Genomic DNA, 20,827 nt, shown 5'->3' with positions numbered 1-20,827 from the left:
CTGTTCGAGTTTCTCTCTAACACTGAACTACAACTCCCAGAATCCCCTGCGCGAAAGGCGTGCGCCTGAGCTGCTCCTCGGCGTTGGGTGCTTCGGCCCCATACCCCTCCCCATCCTACAGAAGATTTCCAGCAGGCGTTGCCGCTTTGGTACAGTGCCACGCCTTTCCCCGCAGTGCCCGACGGGACTCGGTGTTTTTCGACTTCGCAGTCGAACGTGCCTTGAGCCTCAAAAAACTACTTCCCCGTGTGGCTTCAACGCCTGCGCACAACGGCACTACGGCTCCCAGAGGGCCCAGCGGTTCTCGTGATTGCGTGCTGACGCACTCGGTCGTGCTGACGTGCAACGCTGCCCAGGCGGGGTGCGAGTGGCGCAGTCCAAGCCCGCTGCGGCCCCTGAGGAAGCGAGCGAGGCGGCGGCGGAGGCGGCGACCGAAGCGGGCGGGCTGGCAAGGCGGCGGCTTCGGGCCGAGGGATTCGTAAACTCGAGCAGCAGCTGCGGCAGGACCTCTCCGTTTCGGAGGCCGCGGCCGGAGGCGGCGGCGGCGGCGGCGGCGGGTGAGAGAAAGGGAGCGCGCTGGCCGGGTGGGGGAGGGGCGGCGGTCTCGGCCGGAGGCCAAAGCGCGCGGAGAACGGCCCAGGCCGCCTCGCGCAAGCGTGCTCGTCGCCTCAGCCAGCGCGGACGCCTTCTCTTGGCTTCCTCCCCTCCCCCCCGCCGCGGTTCCCGTCGCGCGCGGCCTTCGACTCCCCCGCCCCTCCCCCACATGACAACGGCGCGCGCCTCCGCCCGCCTGTTCGCCGTGGACGCGCGTCCCCGACGAGCTAGCAGCGCTCCGGGCTCCGATTTTCGCCTTTGCTCTGCTTGGGTCTGAGGAGACCCTCCGTCCGCGGTCTCCCCGTTTCCCGTCCATCAGGTGGCGGGGAGGGGGCGGCAGCCGGGACGGCAGCCGGGACTCGTCTCGCGCCCGTGCTCCTGACCTGTCAGTCTCTCCACCGGATTGACTCCGGCGTGGGTCCCCCGGTCCGTGCTCGGGGCCCGAGAAACGGCCAGAGCCTCCCAGACTGCGGGGCGCCGCGCGGGCCCCTCCCCCATCCTCAAGGCCGAAAATAGGCTCGACGGTCTAGTGAGCCTGGGAGGCCTTGAACTTGAGAAGGCCCGGATTTAAACAGCATCGGTCCTGAGGTTATGAGTCTGTGTGACGTGGCGGGGGTCGGGGGAGAAATCCCCAAATCTTAAAAGTGAGAAACCCGAACATACTCAGTCTGCAAGTGTAAGAAAGACCATGTGCTCCTTCCTTTCCTGCCTTTTTTTTTTTTTTCTTTTATTTTTTTTAACTTTGGTTTTATGGGATAGGATCTCTACATATCCTTGGCTGTCTCTACATAGCTTTGGCTGTCTCGGAGCTCGCTGTGTGTTAGATCAGGCTGACCTCGATCTCAAGAGATCCTGCCTGCCTCTGCTGGGTTAAAGGCATGCGTCACCATGTGCGGCTTCTACCCTGCTTTTTAAACGTGTCTCCTCAAATGTTAAAGCTAGGGAGGCTTCTGGAGCTTTTCAGTGGGAAGAAGATTCTAGACTTTCCAGCCGTGTCTGTGTCAGCCGTTACTGGGCATGAATTCTTTTCTATGCTGTTTCCATTTTACAGTTCTTTGAAGATGTCTCTGAATCAGATTTAGAAGGACACTGTTGCTTTTACTCTTTTGGAGTGGGCTCTTAGATTACGTCTCTTCCTGGGTTAATACTGTAGCATGTCTGTTCCATGGTGCCTACGCAGTTAATAGTGTCTCAACATTGAGTTCTCTCTATTTTACTTAACATCCATTTTTTGGATGTTTTTGTTGTCTCAGTTGCCGTTTCTTTCCTTCGAATATCTTAGTTCTAAATTTCTACCTTTGTAGTTTGACATTCTGATAAGTCCCCCGCCCCTGCGCATAATTTGCTTTTTCTTTCTGTTCTTTGGGAGGCTTGCATACTTCGGGCTCTTGTTTTAAGTGCTTCCTGGTTTTTAGCCTCTTTCCTCAGAATTCTCCAAAATCGTGATTTTAATGCCTTTTGCTTAGCTTTCCTTGCTCAGGGTATGGAAGGATTTTTGTCTGAAATGGTGGAAGTTTGAGTGAGTGGTTAAGTTGAAGGATTGTTCGAAACCTTTTGGAAAGGACAGAAATGAGGGGAGAAAGCCATATAGGCCCCAGATTTAGAGGATTTTTTTTTTAAGACTCTTAGGAGTGATTGTTGGAGGTGGTACAGAAACAGATTTTTTTGGGCTTTTTGTAAAAAGGGTTTTCCATTTTTTGAATTTACACTTATATTTCTTAGATTTAGCTTTATTTGTTCTTTATCCTGTTAGAACTTATTTTTCTTCCTTTTAGTTTTCTCCTGTGTTAACTGATTGAGTAGGATTTAGGCTAGACTTGAAATGGCATGAGGCAAAAGTTCATCTGGGTGCTTGCTTGACATTCAGTGTTTGCCTATATATATATTTCTCTCAACTTAGGTGTTCCCCCCCCCCCCCCCCCCGCATTGGTTGATACTACTTCTGAAATTTCATGAATGTAACCTTTTATCCAGCTCCATCTCTTCCATCTGCTTTTATTAACCTCCACTTTCCCCTGGGAGTGCTTGTGTGTGTGCGCATGTGCGTGTCTGCTTGTTTAATGTTAGTTTTCTTTGACATGTTCTGAGAAGAGTCTTGGAGAAAATGTTTTGGAGGAAAAAACAGTAAAGCATATATAGTGAGAGGGAAATAGAGACTGAGTAATACAGTCCAAAAAACTGGAGCTTGGGAGTTTTCAGTAATGCTGAGGTTGGAACAACATGAAAAGATAGAATCTGACAGGAAAAAAAAAAGGTTAAATTGAAGGGTAAAATAGGACTAGGAGAGAAAAAAAAAATGGAGTGCCAGAACAGGGACTGATAGGGAAAATCAACAGTTTTATATTAAAGTAAGGGATGGAGTTTGAAGGTTTTTAGATACTTGTAGAAACTATGGGAGCAGTTGGAACAGAGGAAGGTGGTTTGATGTGTTTAGACTGAGTTGAAAACAGGGAAATATTTAACAAGAGCTAGCCAGACTTGGAGGAGCTGCAAGCTGTGTGATAAACCTTACTGGGAAGTTAACTGAAACAGTAAAATCAATGTAGTTGGTAGGAGCTATGAATATTTGGAGTCAAAGTGATGGCTTACCTTCCCCATGTGAAGGATAAGCTTTCTTTTCCATGGTTCCTCTGTGTTTCTGATGTTCTTGCTGGCCTATAGTTTGGATGTGAGACTGCGTAGACACTTGGTTTATGTTAACTAGCCAGTTTACCTGTTTAGACATCTAGGACTGTTTGTTTAATACAGTTCGTGTTTGTTCAATATTTTCTTGGCGGAGTCTTTGAAAATAGATTGTAGGCTTTTATTTAGGTGCTTCTGATCGATGGTGTTTTGTTGTGCTGTTTGGAGGATTTGGTTACCAGTAGTAGTAGAGTGTTTGAAGATAACATCTGGTGTGTTGTGGCCAAAGCAGAATAAAGGAGTAGTGTGGAGAGATTGTAGAGAAACTGGATTCTTGTTTGCTTAGGGTAAAGAAAGAAATGTCAGTACAAAGAAGAATGGCTTAGGGCTTGGTGAAGGTACATCGTGAGAAAAGGGTCAGAAGTAGGGCTTGACTTAGTGGAAAGGATGGAGTGTGGGGAGGATCAAGGGAGGGGTTTGTTTGCAGACTAGTGGAAAGAGGAAGCATCATTTTGCTTCAGCATGAGACTTAAGTGTTGCACTAAGGGTTAAGAGAGCCAGAGATGTGGTAAGTAGTTAGATTGGGGCCAGGAGCCTGACCGGTGTCTCCCCGCTACCCCTCAGGAGCGGTGGTGCCCCCCTGGGCACAGGGCCATGTACAACGGGATCGGGCTGCCGACGCCCCGGGGCAGCGGCACCAACGGCTACGTCCAGCGCAACCTGTCCCTGGTGCGGGGCCGCCGTGGTGAGCGGCCTGACTACAAGGGAGAGGAGGAGCTGCGGCGCCTGGAGGCTGCCCTGGTGAAGCGGCCTAATCCTGACATCCTGGACCACGAGCGCAAGCGGCGCGTGGAGCTGCGATGCCTCGAGCTGGAGGAGATGATGGAAGAGCAGGGGTGAGGGAATGGGTGGGGAGAAGCCAAGCACTGGTGAGTGCTTAGTTGGGTGTTAGGTGTGGGATGTGTGGAAAGATACTAGAGCTGGTTGAAAGAGTCCTAAAAAGGAGTTGTAAGGGAGAAAAAATGAGCTTGAGGAATTGAGAAGTCATGCATGGGTCAGTGCAGAGTGGGATGTCAAGGAAACTGTCTGGAGAATTAAGAGCAGCCTAAGGGGGTCTGAATTACTTAGCTGAATTTATGAAGGGGAAGGGGCCCATCAAGGAACAGAAATGTGCTGTACAAAGTAGCATCAGGGAGAAGAGCTAGTTAACCTGACAGGTGTTGTTACTGGTAGGAAGAGAAAGGTAGGTGGATTGAAGGTTTGCGGCCGTGGAAGGTGGAAAGGGAGAAGATCGGAATTGAGAAAGTATTTGAGTAGAGGATATCATGAGTTGGTAGAGAGGTTGAAATTTTGGAAAAGGAACACATTTCGGTAGAAAACCCGTTTAGAGCAGTGGTTTTCAAACTTGAGCAATGGTATCCTTTTATACATTATGTCTTTGAAGTCCCAGGAAATAAAAGATCTATTCTTGTTGAAGTTGGGAAGGAGCACTGGGAACTCTGCCAGCAAGCAAACTGTCCTCTCTTGGCCCCTGAATTATAGCTTGTTTAAAATCCACTGTTCTAGGGTGTATAGTGTAGAGAAGGAAGGAGAGTCATGGGGAAAGATCAGAGAAACTTAAGGATTATTATTTGAGTGACAGTGAGTGAAAAGTACTGTGTGCATGGAGAAGGAAAGAGGACCTTGTTGGAAAAGGAAGCAATAAAAATTGGGACTTGGGAAAGCTCCTGTCAAGCTCTAACCTTGGAGGGATTTATTCTTCAGGTACGAAGAACAGCAAATTCAGGAAAAAGTGGCGACCTTTCGACTCATGTTGCTGGAGAAGGATGTGAACCCTGGGGGCAAGGAGGAAACCCCTGGGCAGAGGCCAGTGTGAGTGTTGCTCTGTTCTTTGGGGTCTGTGGTATTGTAGTTACTGCTGTCTGTTACCTGGGATTTGGTTTTTTGCCTTTGTCTTTCTCAGTCCATAGCTTTTTGACTCCTTATAATTCAGTTCTGAATTAGGTCTCTGACCTTTGCTCCTTGTATCCTTCAGATTTTGGGGTTTTTTTTTCCTTTTCAGGGTAACTGAGACCCATCAGTTGGCAGAACTGAATGAAAAGAAGAATGAACGACTCCGTGCTGCCTTTGGCATCAGTGATTCCTATGTGGATGGCAGTTCTTTCGATCCTCAGCGACGTGCTCGAGAAGCTAAGCAAACAGCTCCTGAGCCTCCCAAACCATACAGGTACTCAGAAAGAGAAGTCTAGGTCTGCTTTCTGTTTAGAAGCACTCTTGTTATATTATTACTAGTAGACTATTTAAACTTTTTAATTTTTTTTTTGAGACAGGGTCTCATAAAGCTTTGGCTGTCCTGGAACTCACTATATAGAATAGGCTGGCTTGAACTCACAGAGATCCACCTGCTTCTGCCTCCCAAGTGCTGGGATTAACAGCATTTGCCACTACCCCCATCTTATTCCTAAACTTTTTAGATTTTGTTGTCTTTGGGTCAAATTTTTATGTAAAAGTGTTTTGCTTGTATATATGTTTTAATGCCATGTGCCTGGTGTCCCTGGAAGCTAGAAGAGGATATCGGATCCCCTGGTGCTAGAGTTATAGATGCTTGAGAGTTGCCTTAGTGCTGGGAATGAACCTCTAAGTCCTCTAGCAGAGCAGCTGGTATTCCTGGCTGCTAGTTCCCCCAACTCCTCTTTTTTGGTTTTTATTTTTATTTTTTTAAGACGGGGTTTCTTTGTATAACTTTGGTTATTCTAGAATCTCTTTGTAGATCAGGCTGGCCTGGTACTCAGAGATCTGCCTAACTCTGTCTCCCAAATGCTGTGATTAAAGGCGTGGGCCATCATGCCAGGCTTCCAGCTTATATTTTCATTTTATTTTAATTTTTTTGAGAATGTGTGTATGCATATATGTATGTGTGTGTGTTTCTGGCTGTCCTGGAACTCAACTCTGTAGACCAGGCTAGCCTTGAACTCCCAGAGATCAGCCTGCCTTACCTCCCCAGTGCTGGGATTAGAGTGGTGCACCACCACTATCTGACTTTATTTTTATTTTTTTTAAAGAATTATTTAAGTTAGTTGTGTTGGTGCAGGCCTTTGATACCAGCACTTAAGAGGCAGATAGATGCAGGTGGATCTCTTGAGTTCTAGGATAGCCAGGGCTGTATATTAAGACCCTGTCTCAAAACAAACAATTATTTAGTAAAACCAGATGACACACTTTTAATGTAACACTTGGGAGGCAGAGGCAGGGTGATCTCTGTGAGTTGAGGTCACCTTGCTCTATAATAGTTCCAGGACAGTCAGGTCTGTATAGGAAGCTTGCCATAAAACACAGACACAACACAGACACACAACACACACACACACGGAGAAGGAGAGGGGGAGAGAAAGAATGAACCTAGGACTTACTAGGTACACAACTTCTTTTAAGATTGCATCTCCACCTGAGACAGGGTTTCTCTGTGTAGCTTTGCCTGTTCTGGAACTCACTCTGTAGACCAGGCTGGTCCTGAACTCAGATCTACCTGCCTCTGCCTCCCAAGTGTTTCAGTTAAAGGCATGTGCCAACACTGCCTGGCAAGCTTAAATCTTTTAATTCTGAAGTTTTCACACACACACACACACACACACACACACACAAATGGCATGTAGTAGTTGTCCTAAGATGAAACAGTTATCAGTGAACTGTTGCAGGTATATTCATTAGGGTTAAATTTTTTGTTGTTGTTTATGTATATTGGTGCTCTCTCTACATATAGAGCTTGCATACCGTAAGAGGGGATTTGAACCCATGAACTCTGGAAGAGCAGCCTGCTGAGCCTCTTCTCCAGCCCATAGGGTGAAATGTTTTAAGAAAGTTTGTCTTAGCACCCAGTCTCTTTGCCTTTTCCCAGCCTTGTTCGAGAGACCAGCAGTTCTCGCTCACCAACTCCAAAGCAAAAAAAGAAGAAAAAGAAGAAAGATAGAGGACGGTAAGTTGTTTGGAAAGTAAAAACTCTGCTCCAGTTACCTGCCTGTTGTTGGACTTTTAGAAGTTGACCTTGCTTTCAGGTAGTTGAGACTCGATTGCAATGATAGTTGAACGGAAGAGAATTCCTTCTTCAGGTCTCAGTTGAGAAGAAATGTGTGTGTTCAGATTGAGTCTAGCCCAGCCAAAAAAGCTACCCAGTAGCATTTTGGATTTGAGTTTTATGTTTATTGATTGAATAAGGAAGTAAATAAAAGGTGGCATTGGTGTTGGGTTGATTCCCGATTCCCGTGCTTTTGAAGCATCTTTGATAATTGTAGGTGAGAGGACCAGAAAGAAAGCCAAGTAGAATGACTTGCTTCTGAATCTATTTTAGCAGGTCAGAGAGCAGTTCTCCTCGACGGGAGAGGAAGAAAAGCTCAAAGAAGAAGAAGCACAGGTATGATGTGGAAAAGTTATTTTTGTTGTTTTCTTTTTTAAAAAGACAGCATATCTACATAGCCTTGGCTGCCCTCAGACTCAAAATGTAGACCAACCTGTTCTCTCTAATTCTCCCTACCTTTGCTGAGATTAAAGGCCTGAACCACCATGACCTGTGGCTAAGATGGAAGTTCTTGGGAGTGATTGGAGGCAGCTCTTGAGCTGAAGAGTAGGTGTGGCTTAATGATTTTCTCTCTCTCTTTTCTTTTTTTTTTTTCCACTAATAGGTCAGAATCTGAGTCTAAGAAACGGAAGCACAGGTAAGAGTTGTTTGTGGCATGTGAGAGTTTTGTTTGAAGGCTTTGTAATTTATGCTGTCTTTGGTCTGTAGGGGGTGCCCCTTTTTGTTTTTAGTACAGCTCAATCCTTTACCTACCTGTTATCAATAATAATTGGCCAGTCATTTCCATTTCACTTTAGATTTTATTACTATTTTAAAAATTCTTTTTAGACAACATTTTCTTATTTTCTAGGTCTCCTACTCCAAAGAGCAAACGTAAATCAAAGGACAAGAAGAGGAAGCGGTAAGTGTATTTTTGGAGGAAGTAGAAAAATGAAGGGAGGCATTGAAATCAGTTGCCATTTACTGACTGGTAGTTAATGATTGAAAGATGGGGTGTCTTAAGGAGGAGACTCAAACTAAAACGAGTGTGTGCTGTGGCTCAGCAAGTAAAGGAAAGCCCTTTTCTTTAAACCTCAAGATCAGAATTTTTTCTCTGGGACTGACATAGCAGGAAAGAATGAACTCCTATAACTTGTATTCTAACTTCCTTCTGCATGCATACTTATATACTCAAACTAAATTAATTGGTTATATATATATATATGTTTGTGTATGTGTGTCTGCTTTTGAAAACAGGTTTTTTGGTTTGTTTTTAAATCCCTGATTATCCTAGAAGTCCTCTGTAGATAAGGCTGGCCTCAACTCATGGAGATTGGCCTGCTTCTGCCTCCCAAGTCTTGGGATTAAAGGCAGGGTCCCCCATGCCATGTTTGTTTTTGTTTTTAATGAGTTTGGAGAATTAATAATAGATAAAACAGTTTCTTGAGGTTTGTGGTGAATTTCCTTCAGGTCTCGAAGTACAACACCAGCTCCTAAGAGTCGCCGAGCTCATCGATCAACTTCTGCTGACTCTGCTTCTTCCTCTGATACATCTCGTAGTCGGTAAGGGGTAGTCCAAGAGGAATGGAGGGAGAGGGAATGATGGGTTAATCAATTTAATATTTATTGAGCGCCCACGGTGTGCTAGGCGCTGCACAGACCATTCCGAAGACACGGTCCCTGCCCTCTAGGAGCTGACAGGCTAAAGCAACAGGATGGACAGACATATACATTTCCCCTTGTCTTTTTTTTTTTTGTTTGTTTTTATTTTTGTTTGTTATGATGTATATGGACTGCCAGAATAGGGCGGGGGTGGTTTGCTGGTTTGGTGGTGTCTGGGGGAGGAAGGAGTCCTTACCCTGGCTTCCTTAATCGGGGAAGGCTTCCTGAAGGAGGTGGGCTCAGAGGTGAGTTGTGAATGAAGTGGGTAGGGAAGGGCCTGGGGTGGAAGGTTTGGGTATTTGGAGGGTGGTGAATAAAGGGGTAGAAGGGCTTATGTTATTTGGGATTATGTTGGGAAGAGATGGAACTAAAATAGCACTTGTGGTTGTATTTTTGAAGGTGATTTGAGTCGTGTGACCAATAAGTTTTTTGTTTTTTTCTTTTCCTTTTCCTTTTTTTTTTCTTCGGAAAGGGTTTACATATAGGAAAGTAGGTTGCAAGCTGTGGGTGGAGGGGGTTTTTTATTCTCCCTTGAGCTGATTTCCTTGCTTTCCCCTGCCCTCCATTAACTCACAGGTCTCGAAGTGCTGCTGCTAAAACTCATACAACAGCCTTGACTGGGCAAAGTCCTCCCCTTGCTTCAGGGCATCAAGGGGAGGGAGATGCACCATCTAGTGAACCAGGTGCCACCAGCATAAAACAGCCTAGTAGCCCAGACCCCTCTACAAAGCAGCCTGGCAGTCCTTACGAAGACAAAGACAAAAAGGAGGTATGTTCTGAGTTGGTTGGTGTTTATTAGGTTGTAGGGTTTTCCTGAGGGATCCGCCTTAAAAGGACAAGTATAGTTAATAGAGTAGTTTATTGATAAAAAAAAAAATGTCCTTTTTGAGTTATGGTCAGGTTTAGCTATGGAGGTTGGCAAACCACTGTAGAAGGCAGTAAGTGTTTGAGTGAGTTGGGGATGGAGTCAGAGAAATTGTATGAGCAAGTATGAAGCTATTTGGACAGTATTCAAAGAAGATACAGAATGAGAGAAAGGAAGAGTTCTATGAGTTAGAACTCAGAAAAGTGGGCAAGTTTAGTGCTGCATGATGGACATTCTATAAGAAACTGCTAAATATTTGAGTTCCTATTTATACATTCCTCTTTCAGTTACCAAGTCATTTTATACATCTGCAAGTATTTTAAGAGTTATGACCCACTAGATTGTGAGTTTTCACAATGAAACTATTGTATTTATTGGTGTAACTTAATATCTCACATATTTTGTTTCTGATTTAGAAATAGCTTTTTTTTTGAAGTTTAGGTTTTTAGAAGTTGCCTGCTTTGTATGTTTTTTTTTTTTTTTTAAGTTACATTTAGGGTGTTCATGGTTTGGCTTCATTTGGCCTATTCCTGCAAGACCCTGCTGAATTAATTTTTGTATGTGTGTAATGAGGGGAAGGCAGGCATGTGTGTTTGGATGGCAGAGGACTACTTGTGGGCTCAGTTCTTTATTTCTACCTATGAGTTTGGGGGATTGAGTTCTGGTGACCAGACTTATGTGGCAAGTGCCATTTATGGTTGTTAGTCAATTTTTTTCTTTTTAAACATAGACCCTGACTATCCTGTAACTCACTACATAGTGCAGGCTGACCTCAAACTCACACAGCTCCACCTGCCTCTGCCTCTGCCTCCTGGGTGCTGGGAGTGTTGGGACACTCAATTCTTAACATACTTTTAAAACCTTATGCCATTTTCTATTTTAACTTAGTAGTTTAGTTCATATTCAAGGGTAAAGTTATTGTCGCCCATACTATTTTCTCTTTCCATTATACCTTTTTGGGGGTTAGTGTTCACATGTATCCCACACACACACACACACACACACACACACACTGCCAGACTCCGTCTCTTTAAAAAAACAAACAAAAAAAAACTTATTCTCAGGATATTGATGGTATTTTGTTGATAATGGTAATACATTCTTTTCTCCGAATTATTCCTTGAGGTCAGAGATTGTCCATATAGTCAGATTTCCCCCCTACTGCTTTATTTTCTTAATTTAAAAACACTCATTTATATTTGTATGTGTGCATGTGATGGGTGTATATGTGCAGGTTTGAGAACCGCTTTGAGTAGGTTTCTCTTTACATAATGTGGGTCCAGTGGTTTGCAGTACACTTGCTCAATCTAAGCATCACATGGTGTCTTCTTAATGAATGTGCCTATGGGTAGGGGAAGAGGTATATAGAGGAAAGTTTTACTAGAAACTGTTGGGGTCTCAGGGGCCACAAGGTTTTGGTTTTTATCGCTGTTCCTACTTTCTTTTCACTCTTAGAAATCTGCAGTTCGACCTAGCCCCTCTCCGGAAAGGAGCAGCACAGGGCCAGAATTACCTGCCCCAACTCCGCTCCTTGTTGAGCAACATGGCGACTCCCCACGACCCCTTGCAGCAATCCCATCCAGTCAGGAGCCAGTAAACCCCTCATCTGAGGCCTCCCCAACCCGGGGCTGTTCACCACCTAAGTCTCCTGAGAAACCTCCCCGATCGTCTTCCTCAGAGAGCTGCCCGCCCTCCCCTCAGCCTACCAAAGTTTCTCGGCATGCCAGCTCCTCTCCTGAAAGTCTTAAACCCACACCAGCTGCTGGGGCCCGTCGAGAGGTTTCTTCTTCACCTACATCTAAGAGTCGCTCACATGGTAGAGCAAAGCGGGATAAGTCTCATTCTCATACACCATCTCATAGAGCAGGGAGGTCCCGTAGTCCTGCCACTAAGAGGGGACGATCTCGATCTAGAACCCCTACCAAGAGAGGTCATTCTAGGTCCCGGTCTCCTCAGTGGCGAAGGTCCCGGTCTACACAGAGGTGGGGAAAATCTAGAAGTCCCCAGAGGCGTGGCCGATCTAGGTCTCCTCAGAGGCCAGGGTGGTCTAGGAGCAGAAATACCCAGAGAAGAGGCAGGTCAAGGTCAGCAAGGAGGGGCAGGTCACACTCTAGATCTCCAGCCACTAGGGGCAGATCCCGTTCTAGAACACCAGCTAGAAGGGGCAGGTCTCGATCAAGAACACCTGCTAGGCGCAGGTCTCGATCCAGAACACCTGCTAGGCGCAGGTCACGGTCTAGAACACCAGCTCGCAGGGGCAGGTCTCGATCTAGAACACCTGCTAGGCGCAGATCTAGGACCCGGTCACCAGTTCGAAGGCGGTCTCGAAGTAGATCTCCAGCCAGGAGAAGTGGCCGGTCACGCTCTAGAACACCAGCCAGGAGAAGTGGCCGGTCACGCTCTAGAACACCAGCCAGGAGAGGGAGGTCAAGATCTAGAACACCAGCTAGAAGAGGGCGCTCTCGCTCTAGAACACCTGCCAGGAGAGGGAGGTCAAGGTCTAGAACACCAGCACGACGCCGATCTCGCAGCAGAAGTCTTGCTAGACGTGGAAGATCACACTCTAGAACACCAAGAAGAGGAAGATCTGGTTCATCATCAGAGCGGAAGAACAAATCTAGAACATCTCAGAGGAGGAGCAGATCCAACTCAAGCCCAGAAATGAAAAAATCTCATGTTTCCTCAAGACGGAGCAGGTCTCTCTCTTCACCAAGATCCAAAGCAAAATCTGTGAGGCGTAGCCTTTCAGGCTCCTCTCCATGCCCTAAACAGAAATCACAGACTCCACCAAGACGAAGTCGTTCTGGTTCTTCGCCACCTAAGCAGAAGTCGAAAACACCACCAAGACAAAGTCGTTCAAGTTCCTCTCCTCAGCCTAAAGTAAAACCTGGAACACCACCAAGACCGGGTTCTGTAACAAACATGCAGGCTGATGAGCGCTCTGCAACACCACAGAGACACAGCCGTTCTGAATCGTCACCTGATGGTGAAGTAAAATCAAGGACCCCATCAAGACAAAGCTGCTCTGGGTCTTCTCCTCGAGTGAAATCTAGCACACCTCCAAGACAGAGCCCTTCTAGATCATCATCTCCACAACCCAAAGTGAAGGCTGTAGTATCACCAAGGCGAAGAAGCCATTCTGGCTCCTCTTCTCCTAGTCCTAGTAGAGTGACATCTAGAACACCTCAGAGGCAAAGCAGGTCAGTGTCTCCCTGCTCCAAGGTGGACTCTAGATTAAGACATAGCCGTTCTAGATCTTCCTCACCAGATACTAAAGTGGAACTGGGAACACCTCTGAGACACAGTCACTCAGGGTCTACATCACCATACCCAAAAGGCATGCTCCAGACTCCACCAGAGCAAAATCTTTCCGAGTCAAAGTCACCCTGTCCTCAGAAGTCTCGGGATTCACCCACAGAAAACTCTGGATCCTTTTCCCTCTGTCCAGCTGTAACACCTAGTATACTGCCAGGAGAGAGCTGTTTTGCTTCCTCATTTGTGCAACAGAAAGGACAATCTCAAACTTGGCCAGATACTTCAAGTCCAGAAGTAAGGCAGCTTCACTTGGAATCTTCAGTGGTGCAGAGCAAATCTCAAACATCTCCTAAGGGTGGCCTTTCCAGATCATCATCTCCAGTCAGTGAGCTGGCACCCAAATCACCAGTAAAAGAAGATAAAAGTGAATTATTAACAGATCCAAAGCTGAAATCAAAAATGTCTCCTGAGCAGAGTAAGACTAAGCCTGACTCTAACCTTTATCTCTCATTAGACTCTAAATCTCTTTTGGTACAGAGCAGATTGGAACCTTCTGAATTAAAAGAGAAACTAGGTTTAATTCAAGAGGATGTTGCTGCCTCATCTTCTATACCAGGAGACAAATTTAGTCCTATACAGGACAGGCCTGAGTCCTCTACAGTACTAAAAGATATACCTAGAGTACTATTAAAAGAAAGAAGTGGAGCTGGCTCACCTCCAGACACAGGAGACCAAAATAGTTTGTTACCTAATTTAAGCCAAGATGAACTAATGGAAGTAGAAAAATCTGAGCAACCATTAAGTCAAGTTTTACCCAGTTCATCTCCAGAACATAAAGAAATGTCTGCAAGCAACTTTGAGTCATCTCCTGAGATAGAAGAAAGGCCTGCTGTATTGTCTGCTCTTGACCAAAGCCAGTCACAACCTTCAAAAGCAGTGGAAATCCCTGCAGTGTCTTCATGTTGGAGTGGACCACAGATTTCTCCAGAACTTAAAGAACTGTCTCATTCTCCCCCCAGGGAGACTAGCTTTGAGTCACCTTTAGAGTTTAGAAACTCAGGCTCTGTTTCAGAATTAAATACTGGATTTTCTCCTGAAGTTAAAGAAGAATTGAATGGACCATTCCTTAATCAAACAGAGACAGAGCCATCTCTGGACATGAAAGAACAGTCAACGAGATCCTCCAGGCGCAGTAGTTCAGAGTTATCCCCAGAAGTAGTAGAAAAGGTAGGAATATTTTCAAGTCAGAGTGTGTCTTCTCCTGTACATGAGACTGTACATAGAACACCTTCAAGAGAAAGAAGTAGTTCCGCATCTTCTCCTGAGCTGAAAGATGGTTTACCCAGAACTCCATCTAGGAGAAGCCGGTCTGGGTCTTCTCCAGGACTTAGAGATGGGTCTGGGACTCCTTCTAGGCATAGTCTATCTGGATCTTCTCCTGGGGTCAAAGATACTCCTCAAACCCCATCCAGGGGACGAAGTGAATGTGACTCTTCCCCTGAACCAAAAGCATTGCCTCAGACTCCCAGAGCACGAAGTCATTCTCCATCATCCCCAGAACACAACAACAAGAGTGTTACCCCTCAGAGAGAAAGGAGTGGGTCAGAATCATCAGTAGAAGAGAAAACTGTGGCTAGGACCTCTCCTGGGCAAAGAAGTCGATCTGGGTCTTCCCAAGAGCTTGATGGAAAACCCAGTCCATCCCCACAGGAAAGAAGTGAATCAGACTCTTCTCCAGATTCTAAACCTAAGACTCGAACTCCTCTTAGACAGAGGAGTCGTTCTGGATCATCTCCAGAGGTTGACAGTAAATCTCGACACTCTCCTCAGCTCAGTAGGTCTGGTTCATCTCCTGAAATGAAAGATAAGCCAAGAGTGCTACAGAGAGCTCAGAGTGGTACGGATTCTTCCCCTGAACACAAAATACCTGTCCCGCGGGCCCTGCCTAGACGTAGTAGATCAGGTTCATCAAGCAAAGACAGGGGCCCTTCACCTGAAGGAAGCAGTAGTTCTGAGTCCTCTCCAGAACATCCACCCAAATCCAGAACTGCTCGAAGAGGCTCTAGGTCCTCAGTAGAGCCAAAGACAAAGTCTCGCACACCACCTCGACGTCGGAGTTCTCGTTCATCTCCTGAGCTAACCAGGAAGGCTAGGGTCTCTCGTAGAAGCCGCTCTGCTTCCTCATCACCAGAAACCCGCTCCAGAACTCCACCAAGACGACGACGAAGTCCTTCAGTATCTTCACCAGAGCCAACAGAAAAGTCAAGGTCTTCACGGCGGCAGCGCTCGGCTTCATCTCCCCGTACTAAGACAACTTCAAGGAGAGGCCGGTCTCCTTCACCAAAACCACGTGGACTCCAAAGATCCCGCTCCCGCTCACGTAGAGAGAAAACCAGAACAACTCGACGCAGAGATAGGTCTGGATCATCTCAGTCAACATCACGGAGAAGACAGAGGAGCCGGTCCAGGTCCAGGGTTACTCGTAGACGGCGGGGTGGCTCTGGTTACCATTCAAGATCACCTACCAGACAGGAGAGTTCCCGAACCTCTTCTAGACGCAGAAGAGGCCGGTCTCGGACACCTTTGACCAGTCGGAAGCGCTCTAGATCTCGAACATCACCAGCTCCGTGGAAGCGGTCTAGATCTCGAGCTTCACCAGCTACCCATCGGCGATCCAGGTCCAGAACACCCCTGATCAGCCGGCGCCGGTCCAGGTCTCGGACCTCACCTGTGAGTAGGAGACGGTCAAGGTCGGTGAATAGGCGTAGATCTCGATCAAGAGCATCCCCAGTGAGCCGAAGGCGATCCAGGTCTAGAACACCACCAGTAACGCGCCGTCGTTCAAGGTCCAGAACGCCAACAACACGTCGTCGCTCTCGTTCTAGGACTCCTCCAGTGACTCGAAGAAGGTCCAGATCTAGGACTCCACCTGTAACCAGGAGGAGATCTAGAAGCAGAACTTCACCTATTACTCGCAGAAGATCGAGATCCAGGACATCCCCAGTCACTCGGAGAAGATCGAGGTCTCGCACATCTCCAGTCACCAGGAGGCGGTCCCGTTCTCGAACCTCTCCCGTGACACGCCGCCGTTCCAGGTCCCGAACTCCTCCAGCTATTCGGAGACGCTCTAGGTCTCGGACACCACTGTTACCACGCAAGCGCTCTCGAAGTCGCTCACCACTTGCTATCCGTCGCCGTTCTCGGTCTCGTACTCCTAGAGCAGCTCGAGGCAAACGGTCCTTAACAAGATCTCCTCCAGCCATCCGTAGGCGGTCTGCATCTGGAAGTAGTTCTGATCGGTCACGTTCTGCCACTCCTCCAGCAACAAGGAATCATTCCGGATCTCGGACACCTCCTGTAGCACTCAGTAGTTCTAGAATGAGCTGTTTCAGTCGTCCTAGCATGTCACCAACTCCTCTTGACCGATGTAGATCACCTGGAATGCTTGAACCCCTTGGAAGTGCTAGAACACCCATGTCTGTTCTACAACAAACTGGTAGCTCAATGATGGATGGTCCAGGTCCCAGGATTCCTGATCATCCAAGAACATCTGTTCCAGAAAACCATGCTCAGTCTAGAATTGCACTTGCCCTTACAGCCATCAGTCTTGGCACTGCCCGGCCACCTCCATCTATGTCTGCTGCTGGCCTTGCCGCACGAATGTCCCAGGTTCCAGCTCCTGTACCTCTCATGAGCCTCAGAACAGCCCCAGCTGCCAACCTTGCCAGCAGGATTCCAGCAGCATCTGCAGCAGCCATGAACCTTGCTAGTGCCAGGACATCTGCTATTCCAACATCAGTGAACCTTGCTGACTCACGAACACCAGCTGCTGCAGCAGCCATGAACTTAGCCAGTCCCAGAACAGCAGTGACTCCTTCAGCTGTGAACCTTGCTGATCCTCGAACCCCTGCAGCCACGGCTGTGAACCTAGCAGGAGCTAGAACACCAGCTGCGTTGGCAGCTTTGAGTCTCACAGGCTCTGGGACACCCCCAACTGCTGCAAATTATCCCTCCAGTTCCAGAACACCCCAGGCTCCTACCCCAGCAAACCTGGTGGGTCCTCGATCTGCACATGGCTCAGCTCCTGTGAATATTGCTGGCTCTAGAACCCCTGCAGCCTTGGCTCCCTCAAATCTTTCCAGTGCCAGGATGGCTCCAGCGTTGTCTGGTGCAAATCTCACAAGTCCCAGAGTGCCCCTTTCTGCTTATGATCGAGTCAGTGGCAGAACCTCACCTCTATTGCTTGACAGAGCCAGGTCCAGAACACCACCATCTGCCCCAAGCCAGTCTAGAATGACCTCTGAGCGGGCTCCTTCCCCTGCTTCAAGAATGGTCCAGGCTCCTTCACAATCTCTTCTCCCTCCAGCACAGGATCGCCCTCGGTCCCCTGTGCCATCTGCTTTTTCAGACCAATCTCGTTCAGTTGCCCAGACCACTCCTGTAACAGGGTCTCAGTCCCTTTCATCTGGGACTGTAGCAAAGTCCATATCCTCTGCTAGTGACCACAATGGCATGCTTTCTGGCCCTGCCCCTGGGGTGTCCCATGCTGAAGGTGGGGAACCACCTGCCTCTACTGGGGCCCAGCAGCCTTCTGCATTGGCTGTTCTGCAACCAGCTAAGGAACGGCGGAGCTCTTCCTCCTCTTCGTCGTCATCTAGCTCCTCCTCTTCCTCATCGTCATCATCGTCATCCTCTTCTTCCTCTGGCTCCAGTTCTAGTGACTCTGAGGGTTCCAGCCTTCCTGCTCAACCTGAAGTGGCACTGAAAAGGTGAGAGAATTAAGGAATCTAGGGAGACAGGGATTTACAATGGAGAGGGAGTTGGGAGGGAGAAATTTGTCACAAGTACTTGGCTTTGAGAAAGTCTAGGGGACCTTGGCCTTCAAGTGGGGATTAAAAAGAATGCTGGGTGGGGGCTTTGTGGGGAGGAGTGGGACAGATAAAAGTCTCCAAGGTTAATTCTCCAGAGGATAATGATAAGTTTTCCATCTCTACAGAGGACAGAACTAGAGGAAATGGACTTAATTTTACAGCAGGAGGGATGGCAGTTAGACCTCAAGAGGAACTCCCTGGGCTGGAAGGATCTTCAGAGGTCATCCCATCCCTCTCCCTGCCTCCAGGCAGGACGGCCCCTCCCCAGCCAACCTGCACACACAGGGGCCTCCCCAAGCTGCGGCTCTCCAAGGAGGAGACCACCCAGCTTCAGCTTCCACATCTGAGTCCAGGGTCCTTATTCCTTCATCAGGGACATTCTTGAGGTTTAACCTTGATCCCTTGTGCTTCGGGCCCCAGCCTGTTGCTTGTGTTAGCAGAGGTTTGGTCAGCTCCGTGCCACTGCTCCAGAGAAGTGCTCACTGGCCTGCCTTCAAGTGTTCCCAGGGCCTTTCTCAGGCACCCCTCCCCCACTGCCGTTCCTCCAGGCCAAGGAAGGTAGGGTTGGGGCTGGGGCATTTTGTCTCCTTGTGATACCTTTCCTCTCTCACAGGGTTCCCAGCCCCGCCCCAGCCCCAAAGGAGGCTGTTCGAGAGGGACGCCCTCAGGAGCCAACCCCGGCCAAACGGAAGAGGCGCTCTAGCAGCTCCAGTTCCAGTTCCTCCTCCTCCTCTTCTTCCTCCTCTTCCTCTTCCTCCTCTTCCTCTTCCTCCTCTTCTTCCTCCTCCTCTTCTTCCTCCTCCTCTTCTTCTTCCTCCTCCTCCCCATCCCCTGCTAAGCCTGGCCCTCAGGCCTTGCCCAAACCTGCAAGCCCCAAGAAACCACCCCCTGGCGAGAGGAGGTGAGTGTTTTCTTACCTGTTGTGGAAGGGGGACTGGGGGTGAGTTCTCCAGAAAAGGGACCCTGGGTGAGGTTCCTTGTGTGGTCGTCTGTGTCTGGTTGTACGGGAGGAGCCCGACACTCCTCCCATCCTCCCACAGTGTTGTATTATGAAGGGCTGCACTATATCCATCTGAGGGCCCAGGCCTGGGAAGTCATAGGATTCTTCCTCCCTCTCCCCTCCCCTGACAAGCAGCCTGGTCCCAGAGGTTCTAGCTCTAAGTCTCCCCATTGCTGCTGCAGGGCTCTGGTCTGGCCACCGTCATCTTCTCCCGACTCTGTCCACAGCCTCCTCCCTGTCTCCCTGCCTCCACGCCATTCTCTTCCACACGTAGCCAGAGGGATCTTTCTAAAACGCACATCTGGTTACTTCCCTTCACTCCACAAATCCTTCCGGGACGCCCTGTGGCCTGCAGGATAAAGTGCCACCTCTGCGGGAATGGCGTGTGAGGCTCTTCACCAGCTGCCCTTGCCCGCCCTGTGTTCCTCCTGCCCGCCCCCACACATGCCCTGTGCTCCGGCCATACTCAGCGCCTTGCAGTCTAAGGAGAGCCCCATGCCTTTGGAATGCTGTTCCTTCTGCCTGGGATTTCCTTGTCTGCCTGGTGAACTCGTTCTGCAAGACTGCACTCAAACAGCACCTCCAAGAAGACTGCCCTGCCATTTCCCTGTCCTGCCCAGGCCCATGCATATCCATCCCTGCTGGGCTGTTTCCTATTTAGGGGGCGTGTGTGCCTTCATTGTTGACCTCCTTTACTACCAAACAAAATTCCTCCAAAGGCAGGGACTCTTTTATCTTTGCATCCCCCGCTGCACCCTGTGCCCTGTCCACTGGGGCACTCGGTGGATGGTGTGCGGGCGGATGGGTGAGTGCGGACAAAGGTGGGTCTGAGGCTGGCCCTGTGTGGTGTGAGGTTTGGTGGTCAGGACCTGGGTGGGTGGTCCTGAATGCTTGGCTGGTGGGTTTAGGAGGGTGTGGTGCTATAGAGACCTACTCTGCTCCCTAGGTCTCGAAGCCCTCGAAAGCCAATAGACTCCCTTCGGGATTCCCGATCCCTCAGTTACTCACCTGTTGAGCGTCGCCAGCCCTCGCCCCAGCCCTCACCAAGGGATCAACAGAGGTACGGCCCATAGCAGGTGCTAGTAATAGTAACCTGGCTCATCTAGTCACCATTAATTTGTAGGCAAAGAGTTATTGGTCCTGTTCTAGTGCCTAATTTCTATTCTCTTGTAGCAGTGAGCGGGTTTCCTGGAGAGGCCAGCGAGGGGACAGCCATTCTCCTGGCCACAAGCGTAGAAAGGAGACGCCTAGTCCCCGGCCTAATCGACACCGCTCCTCCAGGTTTGTCTCCTTGAAGTCTGGCCCTTCTGAGAGCCAGTAGTTGGGACCAGGATAAAATCATACTTGGTGATAGTTAAGCATTAATCAGTCTTTTCTGTTGCAGGTCCCCATAATCTGGATTCCACCTCGTGCTCTGGAGACATGAGTATTCTTTTTCCCAGAAAAATCATGGGAGGAGTCTTTGTCTGCCTTCCCTTGAACCTTGGCAGCATCCTGAGGGGAGAGCAACTTCCCTCTCCTCTTTTTTTTTGGTTCCTGTGAAATGTTGGTATCTGTGAGTTTTTCCTAGTTCATGTGTTTTGGGGGGTTGGAGTGGGAGGGAATGTGAGTTTAGGGAGGGAGGGGCACAGTTCCTGACACCTAGGCCCTGGAATTGTAATGACCCAGGGAAGCTTTTCCCCAAGTTCTTGGGGGGGTGACTGATGGTTTAGGACTTGGTAAGTCATGTGTTCTTAGAAGAAAAAGGAGTTGAAGTTGGTTAGCCCTGCTACACCCCCTTGACAAGGTGTGACACCCTCCCCCCAACTTTGTTTCTTAAGGCATTTTGGTTTTTTAAAATCTGTACAGCAAAAGCAACTTTTCTGTCAAATAAAAAAATGAGAAATGCAGTAATTGGTCTGTAGACT

The 20,827-nt window shown here is 48.4% G+C and overlaps 1 protein-coding gene and 1 pseudogene across 11 annotated transcripts; both read left to right on the top strand.

The window, feature by feature from the left end:
- The first annotated feature begins 26 nt into the window (after positions 1-26).
- On the top strand, positions 27-767 carry LOC132646541 (homeobox protein cut-like 1; annotated as a pseudogene).
- Positions 418-20,809, top strand: Srrm2 (serine/arginine repetitive matrix 2). 11 transcript variants are annotated; one of them, XR_009584510.1, is made up of 15 exons: positions 418-557; positions 3,841-4,112; positions 4,981-5,088; positions 5,279-5,443; positions 7,112-7,189; positions 7,562-7,624; positions 7,893-7,925; positions 8,139-8,189; positions 8,738-8,830; positions 9,506-9,698; positions 11,250-17,818; positions 18,534-18,821; positions 19,103-19,741; positions 19,867-19,980; positions 20,094-20,189. XR_009584510.1 is itself a non-coding variant. In XM_060364037.1 (15 exons), the coding sequence occupies exons 2-15, from the start codon at positions 3,871-3,873 to the stop codon at positions 20,312-20,314; spliced, it is 8,112 nt and encodes a 2,703-aa protein (XP_060220020.1). In that variant the 5' UTR covers positions 418-557; positions 3,841-3,870; the 3' UTR covers positions 20,315-20,809. The 11 variants fall into 11 exon arrangements, 6 of the variants coding, with proteins under 6 accessions (XP_060220020.1, XP_021488147.1, XP_021488145.1 ...); XM_060364037.1 differs by lacking the exon at positions 19,103-19,741 and adding an exon at positions 20,305-20,809 and having other exon boundaries at positions 7,565-7,624; positions 20,094-20,201; XM_021632472.2 differs by lacking the exon at positions 19,103-19,741 and adding an exon at positions 20,305-20,809 and having other exon boundaries at positions 20,097-20,201.
- The last annotated feature ends 18 nt before the right edge of the window (positions 20,810-20,827 follow it).

This window comes from Meriones unguiculatus, chromosome 11, assembly GCF_030254825.1.
Source record: "Meriones unguiculatus strain TT.TT164.6M chromosome 11, Bangor_MerUng_6.1, whole genome shotgun sequence".
NCBI classification, from domain to species: Eukaryota; Metazoa; Chordata; class Mammalia; order Rodentia; family Muridae; genus Meriones; species Meriones unguiculatus.
Note: the sequence above shows the minus strand (reverse complement) of the source record. Positions and strands in the feature narration are given on the sequence as shown.

Excerpts from the sequence above, each read along its gene's own strand:
- Srrm2 (XM_021632470.2), top strand. The coding sequence starts at position 3,871 with ATGTACAACGGGATCGGGCTGCCGACGCCCCGGGGCAGCGGCACCAAC. Across the intron at positions 7,625-7,892 it reads TCAAAGAAGAAGAAGCACAG|GTCAGAATCTGAGTCTAAGA; the intron begins GTATGATGTGGA and ends TTCCACTAATAG. Across the intron at positions 17,819-18,533 it reads CCTGAAGTGGCACTGAAAAG|GGTTCCCAGCCCCGCCCCAG; the intron begins GTGAGAGAATTA and ends CCTCTCTCACAG.